Source organism: Panthera pardus, unplaced genomic scaffold, assembly GCF_024362965.1.
Source record: "Panthera pardus isolate Hobbes unplaced genomic scaffold, ASM2436296v1 HiC_scaffold_2, whole genome shotgun sequence".
NCBI lineage: Eukaryota > Metazoa > Chordata > Mammalia > Carnivora > Felidae > Panthera > Panthera pardus.
In genome coordinates this window covers 13,646,404-13,666,651 of record NW_026526765.1, presented here as the reverse complement: position 1 = coordinate 13,666,651, position 20,248 = coordinate 13,646,404, and the positions used below count along the sequence as shown (strand labels likewise).

At 48.9% G+C, this 20,248-nt stretch overlaps 1 protein-coding gene across 4 annotated transcripts in view; it reads left to right on the top strand.

Annotated features, from left to right (window-relative positions):
* Positions 1 to 20,248, top strand: part of MYO10 (myosin X) — a 225,789-nt gene that overhangs the window by 93,779 nt on the left and 111,762 nt on the right. For 3 of the 4 annotated variants that reach the window (XM_019450761.2, XM_053906899.1, XM_053906901.1), the window contains 2 exons: positions 1,308 to 1,466; positions 19,046 to 19,233. In XM_019450761.2, the coding sequence (XP_019306306.2) occupies positions 1,308 to 1,466; positions 19,046 to 19,233 (347 nt within the window). The remainder of the gene's footprint in view (positions 1 to 1,307; positions 1,467 to 19,045; positions 19,234 to 20,248) is intronic. The other variant, XM_053906900.1, reaches the window with a different exon arrangement.

Genomic DNA, 20,248 nt, shown 5'->3' with positions numbered 1-20,248 from the left:
TGGAAACCATTGGATTGGTACTTTTGCTTTCCTTCGTGTGTCATTCTCTTTTGCAATAACATACTATTTGTTGCCATGTAGGCATCTGGTTGATATTTAAAAATAGAATTCCCCGGTCAGGAAGTTCTGCAGATACTCTTCCAGAAAGTCGTTTTGTGCATGTGCACATGTGAAGTACGTGTGCCTGTGAAGACTGTGCATTTTTCACGTTACTTAGGTCCTTCTTATATATTCATGTCTTTAAAGGATGAGTATTATAAAAGTATAAAATGAATAATTATGGAGTAGACACCATAATCAAATGATTTTGTTATGTACGTGAGTTTATATGTAAAGCTGGCCAAACTTTGATCATCAGACGGGAGCTGACTTAATATGGTTAGTCCTTTTTTTTTTTTTTTTTGTAAGATTCTATTTTTAAGTAATCTCTACATGCAACATGGAGCTCGAACTTAAAATCCCAAGATCAAGACTCGCGTCCTCTACCAACTGAGCCAGCCAGCCAGCTGCCCCAACATGGTTAAGTCCTCAATCAAATCAGTGGCACAAAAGCATTTCAGAAATGCATGGAAATTCAGTCATCAGTCTTAAAATATCAGAATTCTGTCATGCACATGCTACCTACCGCGTGTATGTGGCACTCATCAATGGTGTTTGGAATTTTGAGCAAGATAGACAAACACACCAGTTTTATTTTAAATCTGAGAAGGCGTTTGTTTGCTACATATCCTGGTGGAGAGGAGATAGAGTCCAAGGACATCTTTTTGAACATTCCTGGGAAGGTGCGTTCCACTCTTTGAACAAACGTGGAGACTGCCAGGGTGAATTTATGTTAACACTTAAATTGAAGAGCTTTTATGATGAAGTTTTGAGATATGCTGTATGATCCCATGGGAAACATTATGCAGGGAAGCCAAATTATTTTCTAAAAGTTTGGTTAGCCAGGGTCCTAACCCTGGGATCCTACCCTACCCAGGGTCCTAACCCTTACTGATGTATGGCAACAGGAGAAATCTGCAGAGAAGCGAACTGTGCATTTATGATTTCTGTGTCCTCCAAGGGATGGCTAGTACTTGAGCTAATAATGTCTTTTAGGAATATCTAATAGCAATTGTCAAATGATTGCTTCCTCTAAAAATAGATAGGCGCACAGAGAAAATGAAAAAGTTCTCTGCAGTGTACTTTTTCTTGGCCAATTCAGGCTCTTGTTGCTAAAACTGGTACTGGGATCGTATTTTAAGGTGGGAGATGTCTGCGGACAGCATTCACCGCCGATAACTAAACAACTGAATTCATTCTGCTCCCAGGTGTTCACTTACAAGCAGAGCACAATTACCCACCAGAAGGTCACCGCCATGCACCCCGTGAGCGAAGAGGGCGTCGATGACATGGCCACCTTGACGGAGCTCCACGGGGGCTCCATCATGCACAACTTGTACCGGCGATATAAGAGAAATCAAATATACGTAAGTTCCAACTTTAAGTCTCTGTAAAAATCCCTCAGGTTTGAGTGAATGTTAATTTTTGTTTTCCGAGGGTGTTTTCTGGCCTTTTGAGAACCTCCAGTTAATCGAAGTCAGACTGTGTCTCCGGGTGTTTCGCCAAACTGGAAACGTGGCTCGAGAAATCGTGTTCTCGCGTTTCTTGCCTTGATCGTTACTTTCTATTGGAAAGAGGTGATCTGACCTCTTTTTACGAGCGCATTCTGTTCGCGGTCCAGATCGGTGTTAATGAAAGTAGTATTTAGAAATCATTTCAAAAAGTCATTTCCGTGATACGTACTTTTTGGAATTAGAGTACGGAGATTAGTTTAACTGTTCAGGTGAGCCTGCAGATTTTATCTTTTTTTTCATCTGCCTGTTTCCAACTCTTGATAATAAAGGGGGCAACTCTTGACACGTGGGTTTTCTTTTCTTCTTGTCAAGTTCAAATTTGTACAGGTTTGTCCCTAAAAACCTCAAGTTTTAGTATTGTAAAAACTCTCGATCTTTTAGTAATTTTTGTTCTTTAGCAGTTACGGTTAATTTTGCCAATATATTTGTGATTTTGATGAGTAGCGTCAGCCTTCACAGCAAGCCAGCAGGTGCTAACGGAAACTCAAGACGGGCCTGCGTGGTATCCATGTTCCTCCAATTTATTTATTTACCCTTAGAAAGGGGGAGGAGGGCTGGGAAAGGAGGAGGAATCTGTTATGTGCAGTTTTACTGCTTAATTTTCCCCTGCTTTTTACATAGCGAGTGTCATGCTTGCCCGATTGACCTGACGTTTGCCACGTGGTTTTAAACAGCCTGATCTAGAGAAATGCCATGGTGTTCTCGTCCTCTGACTGACTGAGCTTGCTTACGCTCAGTCTTCAGATTATAGTAGTTTCCGTATGTTCTTCAGGAAAGGTAACATTCCTTCGTGTTTACGTGAATGGCTGCCTGCTCTGTGCTGTGCGCGTCCCGGCAAAGCTCTGTTCGGTCCCCATGTCAAGAATCTCCAGGGGCGCCTGGGTGGCTCAGTCGGTTAAGCGTCCGACTTCAGCTCAGGTCATGATCTCACGGTTCGTGAGTTCGAGCCCCGCGTCGGGCTCTGTGCTGACCGCTCAGAGCCTGGAGCCTGTTTCGGATTCTGTGCCTCCCTTTCTCTCTGCCCCTACCGTGTTCATGCTCTGTCTCTCTCTGTCTCAAAAATAAATAAACGTTAAAAAAAAAAAAAAAAAAAGAATCTCCAGCTGACCAGCAAACTCCCTTCTTCCCAGGGAGTAGCCACTACATGTGTCCAGGTCACCACCCCTGTGCCTTTAGGAGTAAGTATTTGACACTGTCCCGTCATAGCAGTTTCCTTGCTCGGTTTGTCAAGGACTTATTTTGTCTTTCTTGAGCCAAGGACATTGCCAGGCACCTGGTAGCTGTGTAATCAATGTTTGCAAAAATAAACGCCAGACGTATTAGAAATAACATTCTAGTTGATGAGAAAATGTGAGGCTAGATTTCAAAGTTCTTTATCGGTGTGTGTGTCTTGTAGGTATTTCGGGACTCAAACTCTTCTGTCTTTAGATACGAGGTCTTACTCGACGTTCAATAGTCAGGAAAAATCCAATTGGAAGGGGGAAAAAACTACCAAAAGGGTTTAAAAGGCAGAGTCTTTAAAAAAGTTTTCCTAGGGGCGCCTGGGTGGCTCAGTTGGTTAAGCGTTTGCCTTCGGCTCGGGTCATGATCTCACAGTTCGTGGGTTCGAGCCCCACATCGGGCTCCGTGCCGACGGCTCAGAGCCTGGAACCTGCTTCCGATTCTGTGTCTCCCTCTCTCTCTGCCCCTCCCCAGCTTGCACTCTGGCTCTCTGTCTCTCTCTCAAAACTAAATAAACATTAAAAAAAATTTTTTTTAAGTTTTCCTCCCCCTCTTTTCATGATGATGAGGATATTAAACCTGATAGCTGAATTGCCCACTAAAGCCTATGAATAGGATATTGGCTTTATTCCTACAATGAACAACTTTTCCTCCCCTCCGCCCCCGCCTTTTTTTTTTTAAGCTTATTTATTTATCTTGAGAGAGCGTAAGGGAGGGGTAGAGAGAGAGAGAGGGAGAGAGAGAATCCAAAGCGGGTTCCACGCTGTCAGCCCGGAGCCCGACGTGGGGCTCAAACTCACAAACCACGAAGTCGTGACGTGAGCCAAAACCAAGACTCAGACGCTTAACCAGCTGAGCCACCCAGGCGCCCCTTTGTCCTTTGCTCCGAGGGAAAAACACAGGATTTTTGTACGTCAGTTTGCAGGTCATTTCAATTAATACTGCCCTCCTGCGCCTGCCCTATGAGACTTGGATCATTGTATTATCATGAAGCAGCCACCTTGATTTTCTTTCTTTTTTTTTTTTTAATTTTTTTTTTTTTAACGTTTATTTATTTTTGAGACAGAGAGAGACAGAACATGAACGGGGGAGGGGCAGAGAGAGAGGGAGACACAGAATCGGAAGCAGGCTCCAGGCTCTGAGCCATCAGCCCAGAGCCCGACGCGGGGCTCGAACTCACGGACCGTTGAGATCGTGACCTGAGCTGAAGTCGGATGCTTAACTGACTGAGCCACCCAGGTGCCCCGCCACCTTGATTTTCTTATCGCTGAAGCTGTTTGGGGTGGAGACCACACAAGCCAGGCTCTGCCCCATCAAAACAAAACCACCACCTGCCAGAAAAACCACCGCTTTCCTGCCTTTTCTCCCAGCTCTGAGTGATGCCTGGCTGTGTCTTTAAGAGGAAAAAAAAATTACTTGTGCCAGGGGTGCTGTATCTGTTATCTATTGCTGGCATAAAAAATTGCCATCATTAAAACAGCAGGTGCTGTCCTATGGTTCTGTAGGTCAGTCGTCCGGCTGGGGTCTTGCCAGCCCAAAACCCAGGTGTGGGAAGGTCAGTGATCCTTTCTGGAGGCTCTAGGGGGCGATCTGTCCCCTGCTCCTTCTGGTCCTGTATGCGGTTCCAGGACCGAGGTCCCTGTGGTCTTGCTGGCTGTCAGCCAGGGCTGCTCTTAGCCTCTGCGGGCCCCCTTCTTTCACCTTCAGAGCCAGCAACAGTGGACCCAGCCCCTCTCATGTTTCTACTCTCCCCTCCTTTCTTCTCATTTCTCTCTCTGCAGCCAAGACGTCTAGTGTTCAAGGATTCCTGCAGTTAGGGCCACCTGGATCCTCTCCCTATCTCAGCGTTTCCAGCCCGAATCCTGTCCCCACAGCCCTGTGCATACGGCAGAGTCACGGGTCCTGGGGATTCTGCGTGGACGTCTGGGGTGGGGGAGGGGCACGTTCTTCTGTCTACCATAGGTGGCCTCCTGTGAGTCATGTTGTTGAGAAGGAACCCCCCGTGGGCCTTCTCCGACACTCTGGATCTTGCATTGTTTTTATTTGTTGGCTTTCTCTTCCGAGTGGCAGGTGACACAGGTCGTCGGGGAGCAGACTCCTCTCCAGGTGGGAAGGTCTACTGTCTTGTGTGAAAAAGGACTTAGCTTTTTTCCTCCTTGGGGACCACCCTTACTGCCTGAGGACTTCACCAGACCCCAGTAAGATATTTTTCCCTGCCGTTACCATCCTCCATTAAAATGGGATAGACAGGGATGCCTAGGTGGCTCAGTCGGTTAAGCATCCAGCTCTTGATTTTCGCTCAGGTCGTGATCTCACAGTTTGTGAGTTCGAGCCCCACATTGAGCTCTATCCTGATGGTGCAGAGCCTGCCTGGGATATTCTCTTTCTCTCTCTCTCTCTCTCTCTCTCTCTCTCAAAATAAATAAACTCAAAAAAATAAAATAAAATGGGGTAGACAGCTCTAAAGGGATAAATGCTCAGAGCAGACAAATCCCAGGTGAGCATGCTTTTCTCTACCCACCTTCTCTTGGGCTCTACATTAATAATTTAATCTGTGTGTCAGTTTTTTTTTTTTAAATGTTTATTGATTTTTGAAAGAGAGAAAGAGAGCGAGCTAGCTGGGGAGGGGCAGAGAGAGGGAGACAGAGAATCTGCAGCAGGCTCCAGGCTCTGAGCTGTCAGCACAGAGCCCGACACGGGGCTCGAACTCACAGAGCGAGAGATCATGACCTGAGCCGAAGACGGATGCTGAACCGACTGAGCCACCCGGGCGCCCCCGTGTGTCAGGTTTTTAATTTATGTTTTTTAAAAGGTCAGATGTCATAACCCCCATCTCTGACGGGACTCCTTTAAAATCAAGCGACAAGGGGAAAGTTTCTGGAATGTTGTTACCTTTGGGCCTTTCCCCCATCTTACTCGTCTGTACTACGAGGTGTTTATAAAGCTCCTGCCTGGAGCTTGGAGCTTGGCCCTAGGCTCTTGAGGACGGGAACGGAACAGACTTGTCTGTCACTGTGTGGGTCTGCATGACCCTAGCCTCGCCACTCGTCCTTTTGGGACCTGACCCCTGGTTAGGGCAGCTCTGCTCTTGGCATGATTGCCTTGCGCGGGCCCCTTCCTTCGGCCCTCATGCTGGATTGCTTTCCTGGAACTTGAGGTTTCTGGTGCCTAAGGCTCCGCTTCATCTTTCCCACCCTCTGGCAACTTCTGAGACAGGAGCCCTGCTTAACGCTACAGCTCCCAGCCTGGGACCTCGTCCCAGACTCCCCCCTCGGCCTCTTTGCCGTGGGCTTCCTGCCACAGAGGCTGTCCCCTGATTGCTTCTCCTCGGGAGAGGGTCTGACGAGGGTCCCGCGTTCCTCGGTCTCTTCCTGCCACTCATGAGACCGGGTGAGGACAGATACCCGCACTTGTAAGTTCCGAAAGACAGAGGAGAGAGGAACATGTGTTTATGGGACAAAGAAGAGGTAGGGAGACGTAACCTGCACGTGGGCGAGAAAGCCTGAACTGGTCGTGAGACGCCCTATAGGGTGAGAGGAGGTGACAGGAATGACACTTCAGAGGCAGGGTAAGAGTGGGTCAGAAGGAAAGGCTCGAGGACGCCACACGTGCAGATGGAGAGACGAGAGTGAATTCAGTGCGATGGCCTCAGTCGGGGCAAGTCCCTTTGCTCATGGAATCCGGTGTGCTGGGGACCGTCGAGCAGTCAGGTGGGAGGGGCAGGCCAGGGTCAGAATACCCTTAAAGCAGTGAGCCTCAGCCCGGAGACCTGTCCCCAAGGGACATTCGGCACAATCTGGAGGGCATCTCTGGCTGCATAGCGAAGGCAGAGGATGTAACGGTATCTAGCAGGTAGAGGTCAGGGGTGCTGCTGACATCCCACCACAAAGGGTCATCTGGCCTGAGATGTCGGTCCTCCCGAGGTTGAGAGGCCTTGATCGGCTGACAGTCCGTCAGAGCATCTGGGCTTGGTGGCACCCAGACCACCCCGTCTTTGCCAAAGGGTTTTGAAGAGGGGGTTTCCCCAAGGAAGAACTCAGACGCGTTGATCGCCAAGTGCTGTGATATGGGCCAAGGAGGGCAGGTTGGCAGAGAGAGTGTCGCGAATACGCCGGGACAAAGAGACGGAGGGGGTCTCGCCCGGGGCAGGGCGGGGAGGGTCGGGAGCCAGAGAAGAAGGAGATAGAAGTGTGGGGGAGGAGGGGTGCGTCTTAATGACTCCCAGCCTCGTGAAGCCCCCGTGGCCGTGAGAACTTGGCGCTGAGGGTCCCGGCAGCCCCTCCAGGGGAGGAGCGTGGGGAGAAGACGGGTTGGTTTCGGACGCCTTTCTTAGCGTGTCCTCTGGAGCCTGGCTCGTTTCAGATTGTCGCGTACCCAGTGCCTAAACACGGTGTCGACAAGGGCAGATGAGGTTTTTCTGTCGTGTTGCACGTCAGCCCGGGGTCTGCCAGGCGGGCTCCGTGGTGCGGCAGGTTGGTCTGCAGCCACACGGAAGAGAAGCAAAGGAAGTGCCAGGGTTTGTCGCGCTCTGGGTCAATTGCACGGGGGAGGCTCCTCCCCCGCCTCTAAGGAATGGCTCAAAACCACATCAGGGAGGGAGCCGCAGGGAAGGGCAGGGCTCATCTGCAATTATGGCCTCGGGATGGCTCCAGAGGAAGGAGGGGGGGGACACTCAGCCCGCCTGTCCCCTCGTTGGGCTTGCCTAACCAACAGCACAGATATCAGGATCCGACGAGCCCGTTTAGAGAAGCTGGGGCCTGGCCCAAAGATGAACGCTTCTGTAGGCACAAAAGATTGTTTGTAGGCACAAAAGCTAACGTGTTTTGGGGGGTTTCAAAAATACCTCCCCTCTGCTCGGGTGCCGTTCCAGACCGAGTCGGTAAGTGTGGCCTGACCATGTTCCCGAGTGAGCTCGGAAGCCGGCTTCTTCCCGCCCAGCGCAGCGTGTTCACGGTCAGTAGCCGACTGGGGACTTGGTGACTGCAGCCGACAGGTGGACGGCGTTCACTGGTGGGGAAGCCCCGGGCCGTCTGTACTGGTGGGACTGGGCGTGGGATGGGGTTGGAAATCCAAGTCCGCGCGTCGTTTCCTTGCATTGAGTTTCCCCAAAGTAGCCTTTTTTTTGGGGGGGTGGGGCTGAGGGGGGATTCATTTCTGTCCCTTTCCAAAGCCAGTGTCACGTACTCACGTGCCTCTCAGGGACGCAGGGATGGCCTTAAAACCGGATGGTCAGTCCTCCCTCATACCAGGAACGGCTGAACCCAGTGTGGTTTGTCTGAGGCTTTTTTTCACATGAAATCAAAACTGATGTTGCCAGAAGATGATGATCACCCATCTGCCTTGACCGTGTGTATTTTTAAACTTTGCCGAACATTGGTATGCTTGAGTGGCCACTTACGTATCAGCACATGAGGGTGGCGGTTAGGAACGTTGTTTTTATGATGTTTTCTCTTCCTTTCCTGCCTCTCTTTCGAAGGTCAGATTCCTTTGACCAAGGAGGGAATGTTGGCCCGAAGGTGACTCCCATTAAATGGAAGTGTCACTTCTGAATTTCAGAGCTTGACTTCGGCAACGACTGAAGTTTCCGACTAACTTGCCGTCTGGTTTTCAACTAACTTGAATGCTTCACAGTTTGTTTTTAATTGTGAAAAAATGTTTTCAATGGTTTAATTGGATAATGAAAGCAAGCAGTTGTGTTTGTTTTTTGTTTTTTGTTTTATTTTGTTTTTTTTGTGTAGAAGGTAGTGGACTTAGACCGCTGCAACATGGTTAAAACACGAATTGATTTGTGGTCAAATCACGTGCCCCCAATATAGCTACGTCGATGTCGCCCTTCCCGTGGGCCGGGCTGAGCGCTAACCTCCAAGGACGCAAGAGCACTCTTGTTCACGGTGGTTGCTTCTTGAAAGATTGGATAAATGAGAGATCCCACCTCTCGAAGACCTCACGGTTCCTTGGCGAAGACAGACACAGGCACACCATTGACCACTGCTCAGGGTGCGGTGCGTGTGATAAAAGTACTTTGGAATGTCAAGACCGGGCACCCAAAGGAGAAAAGAAGGAAAGGGTCAGAGGAAAATGATTCCCGGGAGAGGCACTAGTTTGGCTGAGAGAGAGAGTGGCCCATTTCTAGCAGAAGATTGCCACGTGCCAGACACGTGAGCCAGTAGGGTGCGTTTGTCCAACTGTGGGAAATCAAGATGCTGAAATCACTGTGGCGGGCAGCTGTCCGGCAAGATGGTCGGGAACAGGTGAGGAAGGGCTCCGTGTATACGTGAACGAGTTTGACTAGATCTGTGAAGACCGCGTGGGACAACTTTAAACAGGAGTTCTGGGGGAGCTCACTCCGCCTGCGAGGTGATGGAGGAGTGCGGGACGTATCCAGTCTAGGAGGAGAAAGTTGACCGGCTAACTCGATGGGAAACGATGGCGTTCCACACCACTCCTGAGAGAGTTTGAGTATGAAGCGTACCGAGAGGAAGAATGCAAGTGTTTGAGAGGGTGGGGGCGGGGGGGCCGATAGAGCGAATTTCTGCAGGATGGCTCCTCGATTTCTGGATTAACCATTGGGTTGACTGTGGTGCAGTTGTCAAGATGGCACTGAGAAGAAATGGGTGTTTGGGGGGAGCTTAGCCTCGTCCATGTGAGTTGGAGCCAAGGGTCATCCGAGTGAAGATGTCCAGCGGGCCACTGAGTGTGTGGATCTGTGATGTAAAACCGGAGCTGCGTTGAAGGTGAAGGTTGAGGAGGTAAATTGTTGGCATATTGAGCTGTGATGACCAAAAGGGAAGGAAAGAGGAGAAGGGTGTATGGGAAATAAATCTCCTGACGATCCCCGCCTCTTAATCGGTTTTCCCGTTAGCAGAGTATGGCAGGGCCCTGACTAGCCGATTTGTCTAACGCATTTCAGGTGATCTGTTCCGTATCCAGCTACGTTCAGGATCACACGGGGAAAAGCAAGTCGTGGTTTTTATCTTCATTAACAAAAACGATAAATACCTCTGATTTATGTAGTACTCTCCCATAGCAGTCAGGTGGGGGTAATCGGAGGATATGTGGTTAGACTGACCAGAAGCGTAGGCCCGGAGGGGTTAAGCAGTGTTCTGGGGCAAGGTGCTCCGGGCTAAGGACTTCTGGGTTCTGATGACCAAACTTTGTCACATAGACCATTTCTTCCCATGTTTGAACAGTGCCTTCTTAATGGCAGCATGGATCCCTCTGTATCTCAAAGCATCTGAGGCCCCTGGGTCACTTCTCGTTTTCTTCGTCACCCCCGGTCCTTTTGGCGGGAGATGGGCTGCCAGGCAGGACACCCTGATGGCCTTTCGAAAATCTTGAGTTGGTGGACTTTGGATTGAAGAAATGCAGTGAGTTTCTTCCAACGTTTTTAAGCAGTATGTGCGACAGCCGTTCCAGATTATTAAAATGGGCAAGGAAATGTGTTCTTTGGGGAGTTATGTGGAACTTTTGTGACTAGAAAAATTTGTCATGTGCTTCAAAGTAGAATGGTCTGTTTTTGAAAAGCTGTGAAAATGACCAAGCTATTTATTCTTGTGGAATTTAGAATCCAGTATGAGGAGACCAGTCGTAGTCCTGGTCCTGCCTCATGTTTGAGAGTTTCATGTGTCCAGAGTCTGAAACCGCATGGGGTGGTCGTGGCCATTTGTAGAGCAGTACTGATACCTTTTTATAGAGTGATAAACGCTACGACACGTAACCAGTGTGTGTCACAGCTTTTAGAATTTCTTACCACGTGTGACCTTTGCTTCGCTTGGCACTTAATTGACAGCCAGGCTCTTCTTTGACCCCCTTCGCTTGCCGGTCACCGTTTTTACTAATACTGATAAATCTCTTATCCATGCAGCCTTTGTTCTAGGGATAAAATTACCCAGGCAGAGTGGTATGTTTAAGGAAGTGGGGGAAAGACAAGAGGTCTTGGGCAGTAATTATTTTTGCTGATCGACCTCTAAGATTCCACCTGACTCGTCCTTCTTTCAATAAGCTGTTAGGAACTATTGCTGTCGTCCCCATGTTGTTTTGTACTTCTGTTTTATGGAGGTTCAAATGTGGGCGCGAACGGTGAAAACTCACTAAGTAGCTGGAGACACCGCCCCCCCCACCCCCCACCCCCCAGCTTCCATAACTGTCATGAGAATAATTCGTTAGGACTCAAGCTGTTCTCTCACCTTTTGGGAGCGGCTCAGACTGTCTTCTTAAATATCCCAGCGGGTGACCCCCAGAGATGGTGGGATTTGGTGAAGAAGGGTTTTCTAAGCAGGAGACTTGTCCTGTTCAGCAATTCACGTGTCAAGCTTGGAGCTTGGATTGGACATGCCAGACCACGGTGGGAAATCAGTGAGGAATGGGACATTTGTGACATCTAAGCAAATGAGGCCAGGGCGGGGGAGGGAAGGGAAGGAAGGAGATAGGTTCTGGGGTTCATGGAAAGTGGGGCATATAAACGTGGAGGCATTGGTCACGGGTGATGAGCTGGACAGAGTCTGGGATAATTCCCATCCGGACGTGGGTGAGTGGTGATGCGGGCCACCGCGGGCCCACAGTGTGGGACGCCGGGAACCCGGGGTCCTGTCCTCGATTTCATCCGCTGGCCCTGTGACTACAGGGGCAGCACTTACCTTTCCCTCATCTGTCAGAGGAGGCAGAACGGTGGCCTCTGGCCTGCCCACATCTCGAGGTTACGTTGGAACAGATGAGGGCCGCGAAGATGTGTCTCCGTGGGTAGGATTGTCTTTGCCCCACAATTACGAAATGTCGGATAAAGTTGTGTTGGAAACATGTGGGCTTAATCGTCATTTAAAATCTGTTGACAAGCCTTTTAAGAAGTGACCTAGGCCATTAGTGAGAAGGTGAAATATAAAACTTGTGCATCCATGTTGGAAGAGCCTGATTAACCCCTGATGCCAAATGGAGGCACTTATATTAGGGAGGCATTTTGAACTCTAAATGAAGTAAGATTTCCTGTCGTCTTAAAAAAAAATTAAAAAATTGAGTTCTCAGTCTATACCAACCAGACACATTTTACGTATCCTTTCCTTGTTTGTTTGTTTTTTGTAAAGAGATTTCAAAACAGTACATGGGGGAGAGATGGGTAATAGAGATTTCAGATGGAGTTTTTTGTTGGTCTAAGTAGTCTCCACACCCAGCGTGGAGCCCAATGTAGGTCTTGAACTCAAGACTCTGAGAACGAGACCTGAGCTGAGATCAAGAGTCCGATGCTTAACCAACTGAGCCAGCCAGGTGCCCTGTTAGATTATTGAGTTTAGGCTCAAATTCAGTCTGGCTGTTTGCTATCAATGTCGGTATGTGGGATTCCCATCTGCTGAATGTACTTTCAGCCACAACCTGTGTAGTTATTAATCTCCGAACTCGAATCAGATTATGTCGCCCCTGGAAACCTGCGTGCCTTTCATTCTCTCCCTTACTAAACGGTCTGTAATTTGTCACCAGAATATTTTTCTCAACCTGGGTTGAAATTGGAAGGCGCATATGCCTCTTGTTACTACCCTTAATTCTGTGCTTATTTTCAGATCGCTCCCTGATACTATAAAAAAGAGATTAGCGTATTCTGTCAGCACCAAAATTCTCGTATCTTTTTAATTTTTAAAATGTTTAGTGGCCATCAAATACACATAAACTTTGTCATCCTGACCATTTGAAAGTGTATAGTTCAGTAGCGTTAAGTATGTGCACATCGTTTTGAATCTTTTAGAATGCTTGCAACTTCTGAAACTGAAACTCTGTTCCCATGAACTTCCACATTCCCCACTCGTCAGCCCACGGCAACTGCCTCTCTCCTTTCTGTTTCTACGAAGTTGACTACTCTAGGTACCTCGTTTCAGTGGAATCCCACGATAGTCGTCCTTCGGTGACTGATTTATTTCACTTAGCGGAACGTCCGTGTTGTGTGTGTCAGAGATTTCCTTCCTTTTTCAAGGCTGCATAATACTCCAGTGTATGTGTGTATCACAGTTTGCTTATCCATTCATCCATGGGTGGATGCTTGGGTTGTGACACCTTTTAGCTGCTGGGTAGTATTTTTTATATGCTCTGCAGAATGCAAAGTTTGAAAACCCATTCTTCCCTCAGGAGTACAGCAAAGAGAACAAGAAAGTGCTTGGAGAACATGCATTTAAGGAAAATCTGGAACAGATTCAAGACCTGTTATAAATGTGTGTAGCTTAGCTCTCTTTGCTTGGAGTATTTAACATGGTCTAAACTGTAGGGATTTTCTTTCTTTTTTTCTTTCTTTCTTTCTTTCTTTCTTTCTTTCTTTCTTTCTTTCTTTCTTTCTTTCTTTCTTTCTTTCTTTCTTTCTTCCTCCCCTCCCCTCCCCTCCCCTCCCCTCCCCTCCCCTCCCCTTCCTCGTAGATTATGTGTTTTATATGCTGGAAGCCTCAACCACAAAGTGGAAGGGGCCCAACAGGAGTGCCTGCATTCTTAGAGTCCTGTTGGAATATAGCCATATGCCAACAGATGCTTGATCTTTTGAAATCGGATGCAGCAATTTTAGCCTTAAGTGCTCTCTCTGCGCCCATCAAGAAGGGTCCTGAACATTGTGGGGACAGAGGAATTCAACCCTTCGTCTGGTTTAATGATACAGATGTGTGCATGGGGTGTGAAGCATTGTCACATAGTTAAGGACACGTAGCTGCCAAGGGGCTCCTCACTTACTTGGATGGTGAAAGCTTTCAGCGGTCGAAACGCACATCGTTTTGAATGTGTGTCTCATCTCCCGCAGTATGTGGTGTGTGCCGTGCACAGTAAAATAAAAGCCTGGCTTGGTGGCTTCCATCGCCTGTACAGCAAAACGATCTGTCTGCAAAGGGCGCAGACCCTCCTAGCACCTTCAGCCGCTCCTCTCGTGGAGGAACCGGAGGAACAGCAGTTTCGGAAGGAGACGCCCTTGAGATTTGGAGCCCCCCTCAACTGGTGCTACGTGGGGCGCGTGGCAAGGTCGAGAGGCCGCAGTGGGAGAAGTAGTCGGGAGCTCCGATCCGGGGCGGGGTTAGTGGACGTAAGACTGTCTGCCTCATTCGGTGTGGGCATCGTTTTCATAGGCTGAGAGACGGAAAAAGGCCAAAAATCCTTAAAAGAGTAAATTAGGTTCACTGACCTGGGTTTGGGAACACAAAGGCACGTGCTATATAGGCTTCCAGAAGTATTCCATCAACATGGGAAAAATCAGGCATTCTTGTGTAAAGGGATGAAAGTCTATTTTTTGTAATATTTATGTGGAACTTCTAATTTCTCAAGAATGTGTAATAAAGAACCACATTTTCTTTTTCTTTATTTTTTTTAAAGAAAGTTTACTTATTTATTTTGAGAAAGTGAGCAAGCAGTGGGCGAGGTGGGAGGAAAGAGAGAGAGAGAGAGAGGGGGGGGGAGAGAGAGAATCCCAAGCAGGCTCCACACCGCCAGCATGGAACCCGATGCGAGGCTTGAACCCACGAACCGTGAGATCATGACCCGAGCTGAAACCAAGAGTTGGACACTTAACCAGTCGAGCCACCCAGGTGCCCCAGGACCAGTTTTCTCGATGGCAGTTCACTAGATTGAAAGACGAGGGACGTGTTTCCGCATCTTGCTGTGAAAATCAGACACGGAGATCAATATTGTTTCCGGAGAAGTGTGCTCAAGCTGTGTGGCAGTGATTGTGCTCGGTGGGGAGGATGTCATGATGCGTTAGTGGGTCCGCCGTGCGTGACCACCGATGGAGTGTTTGCCAGTTCTGCAGACCGCTTTTCTGTTGCACAAATGCTTGTTCAGAGTGCCTGGCTTCCCTTCCCCTCTAGAATCGCTGCGGGTTGGGGGATGGGGATGTCCTAGCTACCAACCACACTGTTCTGAAACACTTTACAGACTGCAATGCGAGTTGCTTAAAAGCAGGCCTAAGACCATTTGGAATGTTCCAACTTGATCTGTGCTAACAAGCTTCTAATGCCCTTGGATTCCCTGCCCCCGTACAAAAACCGTGTCATCCACACTTCCGGGATGAGTGATCTCTTAAGTGATACTGCATGACCATTGGGGTGGCCCAGCCAAGGAGGGGACAGCGGGCCTACGAGATTGTGACCAAGAGAATCACTTTCAAAGTAAAGCGTTTGTAAAAAGGTTATGATACCCTGAATGAGTAAATCGATACTTTCTTTTTTTTTTAATTTTTTTTTTTTAACATTTATTGATTTTTGAGACAGAGGGAGACAGAGCATGAACGGGGGAGGGGCAGAGAGAGGGAGACACAGAATCCGAAGCAGGCTTCAGGCTCTGAGCCGTCAGCACAGAGCCCGACGCGGGGCTCGAACTCCCGGACCGCGAGATCACGACCTGAGCTGAAGTCGGCCGCTTAACCGACTGAGCCACCCAGGCGCCCCCGGATCATTCTTTAAAAAGTGTGTTGTTAACGGGTTAATATCCTAATATTAATTTAATGCGCAGTTTGATACTGTGTGGCTTTTATATTTTACTTGTAAGTGAGAAAGAGTATTGCAGTGTGTGCCTGCTGAGCTGTTTTAAGAGGGAAGCCTTTAGTGTCTTGATTTCTGCCAACGGAGGAAAAAAGTAAGAACGTATCTCACAGAAAAATGAACAGTTTTGAGATTTCCAGAAGCAGAGTAGTCAGGGCACCTGGCTGGCTCAGTCAGAAGAGCATGTGACTCTTGATCTAGGGGTCATGAGTTTGAGCCCCACATTGGGTGTAGAAAGTACTTAAAAATAAACGAACTTTAAAAAATATGTTTAAAAATAATCATTCCGCTACCAAAAGGTAGAAACAGCTCTGACATTTTAGACAACGTAGTCGAAGGGGCTAAGACACCCAGAGCCTCGACACCGTCTGCCTGCCTGCTTTATCTCTGCAAACAGTTGACATGAAGGAAGGCACCAGTGCCTGTGGTCAGAGCATTGATGGAAGACATATGGCCTCCTCCAGAGAACCAGGTGGTTCTCTGTTGTCCTTCAGAAGTAGGAGGCTTGGGCACCCGGGTGGCTCACTCAGTTGACCGTCTCTTGGTTTTGGCTCAGGTCATGATCTCATGGTTTGTGAGTTCGAGCCCCGAGTCGGGCTCTGCACTGATAGTTCAGAGCCTTCTTGGTATTCTCTCTCTCTCTCTGTCTCTTTCTGTCTCTCTCTCTCTCTCTCCTCTCTCCCCCCACCCCATGTTTGCATGCTCACACGCTCTCTCTCAAAATAAACATAAAAAATATGTTTATGAGACTTTCCTTCCCCAGAGGAGAAAGCAGTCCTGTCTGTATGGCCAAATCTTGCCCACAGTGCTCTGGCAGGGGAAGGTGGGCTTTCTAGAGAGTTGAGGTTTCCAAAGACCTGAACATTTACCCGTTAACGTGCTATGTCTTCTTCTGTTAATTGAGGTGATATTATCATAACCGAAAATGAACCACTTTAGAGTATACGATTCAGTGGTATTTCGTACACCCACAGTTCTTGTGCAGCCAGCCTCCCTGTCTAGTTCTAAAATATTTCCATCACCCTGAACGGAACCCTAGACCCACTAAGCGGTCACCCCCTACTTCTGGCCTCCTCCTCCCCCTGCCCATAGTAACTACCACCGGTCGTCTGTCTTTATGGATTTACCTCTTCCGGATACGTGAACTTTCAGGTCTGACTTCTCCAACTTGGTGTAATGTTTTCCGTGTTCTCTATTGTTCTTCTGGATACGTGAACTTTCAGGTCTGACTTCTTTAACTTAGTGTGGTATTTGCGATGTTCTCCATTGTAACACGTGTCAGCACTTTATGCCTTTGTGTGGCTGAATAATAGTCCGTTGTATGGACGTACCATTTCTTGTGTACCGGCCCCTCTGATCGTTGGCACTCGGGTGGTTTCCACTGTTAGGTAAGTGCGAAAAACGCTATTATTTGTCGGAGAGCCTGTTTTTAATTCTTTGGGGTCTATATCTAGGAGTTGGTCATACGGTAATAATTCTTTGATGTTTTTTAACCTTTTTTGGTTCAAAACGTTCCCAAAACGTATTGGAAACCTCCTGACGTTTGGAAACAGTTCCACGGAGCATATGATGCCGAGCTGAGTGCTCGTGGCAGGCGCTCTGAAAGTGGTGATGGCTAAATGCTGCAGCGTCGCGTGTGGTACAGACGCTCTCAGGAGGGTCGCACCTTCTGCCTAGCGTCGCTTGCTTTTCCTTTCCTTGCTGCACTGCCGTGCCCTGCCAAGGGATATAAGACGTTTCTGCAAATTGGTTTGCTTTCTACCGCATACTGACTGCATAGGCGAACGTGCCACTGTTTCCCCGTGCCTCAGTTTCCGCATCTGAAAAATGGGAGTAGTAATGCTGCAGAGCTCGTTAGGCTCTGGTGAGTGTTACAGGGGCCCCATGTGGTGGTCGGCTCCGGAGGTCCTAACAGAGTATCACTGAGGGGGCGGCTTAAAGGGACACTGATCTTCTCACCGTTCTGGGGGCTGGAGGTCCTAGGTCAAGGTGTTGGCAGGGTTGGCTTCTCCCGAGGGCTCCTTCCTCGGCTTGCAGACAGCTGCCTTCTGTGTCCTCACATGGTCTTTGTCTGTGCACACACATCTGGTGTCTCTTTGAGCATGCAGCTTTCCTCCTGAAAGGATGCCAGTCCCGTTGGATGGGACCTGCCCTAACAGCTTCGTTTCAGTTTCATCATCTCTTTAGAGGCCTCCGCTCCAAGCGCGGTCCCCTTCCGAGGTATTAGGGGTCAAGGCTTCACCGCAGGAATTTTGGAGACTCCTGTGCGGCCCGAAGGCTCCACGAAGCACTTGGCACAGGGCCCCGTGCTCAGTAAAAGGTAGTGGTGGTGACTGGGGTCTGCTTCTACCCCTCTGTCTGCTGCTTCAGCCGTGTCTGGGCCGGGAAGCCCGATAACCACACTCCATTAGCGTTTCTGGCGGGAGTACAAGCGGATGGTTTTCTGCACGTGAAGGAGGCAGCAGGCCTCACATTTTAATGATCGTGGCCTCGGCTTTGCTGCTCTGAAGAGCTTGATTCATTTCTAGCTTGGGTTTTGTTCCAGAAGGGTTAAGATTGTCCGGCATCTAAGTCCCAGATCACTTTTTCAGCACCAATATTTTCAAAACGGTCTTGGTTTTTAAAAGTTACGGTTAAGGGGTCCCTGGGTGGCTCGGTCAGTTAAGTGACCCACCCTTGATTTTGGCCCAGGACGTGGTCTCGCGGTTCATGTGATCGAGCTCCGCGTCGGGCTCTGTGCTGACAGCACGGAGCCTGCTTGGGATTCTCTCTCTCCCTCTCTCTCTGCACCCCCAACTCATGCATGCGTATGCTCTCTCTCTCTCTCTCTCTCTAAATAAACAGTTTAAAAAGGTATGGTTAAATATGCATGACATACAATTTACCATTTTGACTTTTAAAAAAAGTCTTTTTAAAAAAAATTTTTTTTTAATGTTTATTTTTGAGAGAGAGACAGAGAGACAGAACGCAAACAGGGGAGGGGCAGAGAGAGAGGGGCACACAGAATCCGAAGCAGGCTCCAGGCTCTGAGCTGTCAGCACAGAGCCCGACACGGGGCTGGAACCCACAAACTATGAGATCGTGACCTGAGCCAAAGTTGGAGACTTCACCGACTGAGCCACCCAGGCACCCCCATGTCGACTGTTTTTAAGTGAACAATTCAGTGCTTTAAATGCATTTGCAATGCTGTGTGACTATAACCACTGTCTATCTCTAGAAGCTTCTTACTATCTCAAACAGAAACTCTGCGCCCGTTAAACAGTAACTCTCCGTTCCCCTCTCCCCCAGCCCCTCGGCGTCTCTCTAGTTCTTTAACCCTGCTGTTTCCTGATAGACACCCAACCGGAAAGAAGATGGGAGTGGACAGTCCTCTGTGCCTGGGACAGGGGAGCAGGGATTTGGGCCTCCGGTTTGCCTTTCACTGTGAGTCCTCTTTGAAATGGCTCCCTTTGTCTGTACAGGATGCCAAGGTTTTATCCCAGAGGCGTCTGGGAAACGTGTGCAGAGGGGAACCCCGTCTTTCCCCTTCACGTACCCTCAGGTGGCTTCCGGGAAAGCCCGGGACGGGTGGCTTTGGGGAGTTGTGGCCGCCCTCCCCTTCCGAGTGTGGACCAGCACGGAGCCGCATCCAGACTCTTCTGTCTCTGCCCCAGCGCGCACCCCCCGGCCCCCCGGCGCCCCGTATAACCTGGCGTTCCTCTGTCTCCCCCTCCCGTGTGCTTGCAGACCTACATCGGCTCCATCATTGCCTCGGTGAACCCCTACAAGACCATCGCTGGCCTGTATGAGCGTGCCACCATGGAGTGCTACAGCAAATGCCACCTGGGGGAGCTGCCCCCCCACGTCTTCGCCGTCGCCAACGAGTGCTACCGCTGCCTGTGGAAGCGTCACGACAACCAGTGTGTCCTCATCAGGTAACCGTCCCCCGTGAGGCCGGCGGAGGGACGGGAAGGGGACCCCCCCGGAGAGCTGGTGCCTCCGCCGGCCCCCAGAGCACGAAACCCGCTCAGAACGTTCACGAGAACCAGGTCTACTAGGTGCCCCGGTTTCTCCCGTGGAGTTTTCTCTTTTGAGTGGCTTAATCCCTACGGCCTTCAAAAGACCCAAACTCGCTTAGAAAAAAAAAAGCAAGACGTACCAAAGTTGTTCACTCTGGGCCTCAGAAGAATTACTCCCTTCTTTTTCTTTCTTTCTTTTTTTTTTTTTTTTTTTTACTACGTGCCTTAATTATTCTTTGGTTTATTCCATTGTGGCATGGTCCTTTTATACATTTAAGAAAACGCGTAATTCTTTCAAAATTAAAAAGTTACAGGTATGCTAGAGTGAGAATGTATATTTGAGCAAGAGATCTTTCTTTGTCTGATTTGATAAGTTGCACAGAATTGCCCAAGTTGAAGAACTTTAATGATTTTGCACTGGGTGTTCCTGAAGTGTACCTTTGAATTCGCGACAGAAAAGGCACTTGCCGTGTGTGTGCTGAGGGAATGATGGAAGGACGTGTTTGTTTCCCTTTTTCTGGCAACGGAATAGGGTCTGGACGTCTCTGTTTCAGCCAAGTTGTACTCATTTCTTAAACTACCAAAAGGCCCACTGTCACAACCGATCACTAGGAAACTGTCTCAAAAAGCAATAGAGTACATTTCCTTAAACATATTTCTTGGGGCGCCTGGGTGGCTCAGCCGGTTAAGCGTCCGACTTCAGCTCAGGTCATGGTCTCACAGTTCGTGAGTTCGAGCCCCGTGTCGGGCTCTGTGCCGACAGCTCGGAGCCTGGAGCCTGCTTCGGATTCCGTGTCCCCGTCTCTCTCTCTGCCCCTCCCCTGCGTGTGTGCACGCTCGCTCGCTCTCTCTCTCTCTCAAAAATACACATTAAGACAGGTATTTCTTAATTTTTACTAACTAATTCAGATTGGCCTCATCACTTAAACTC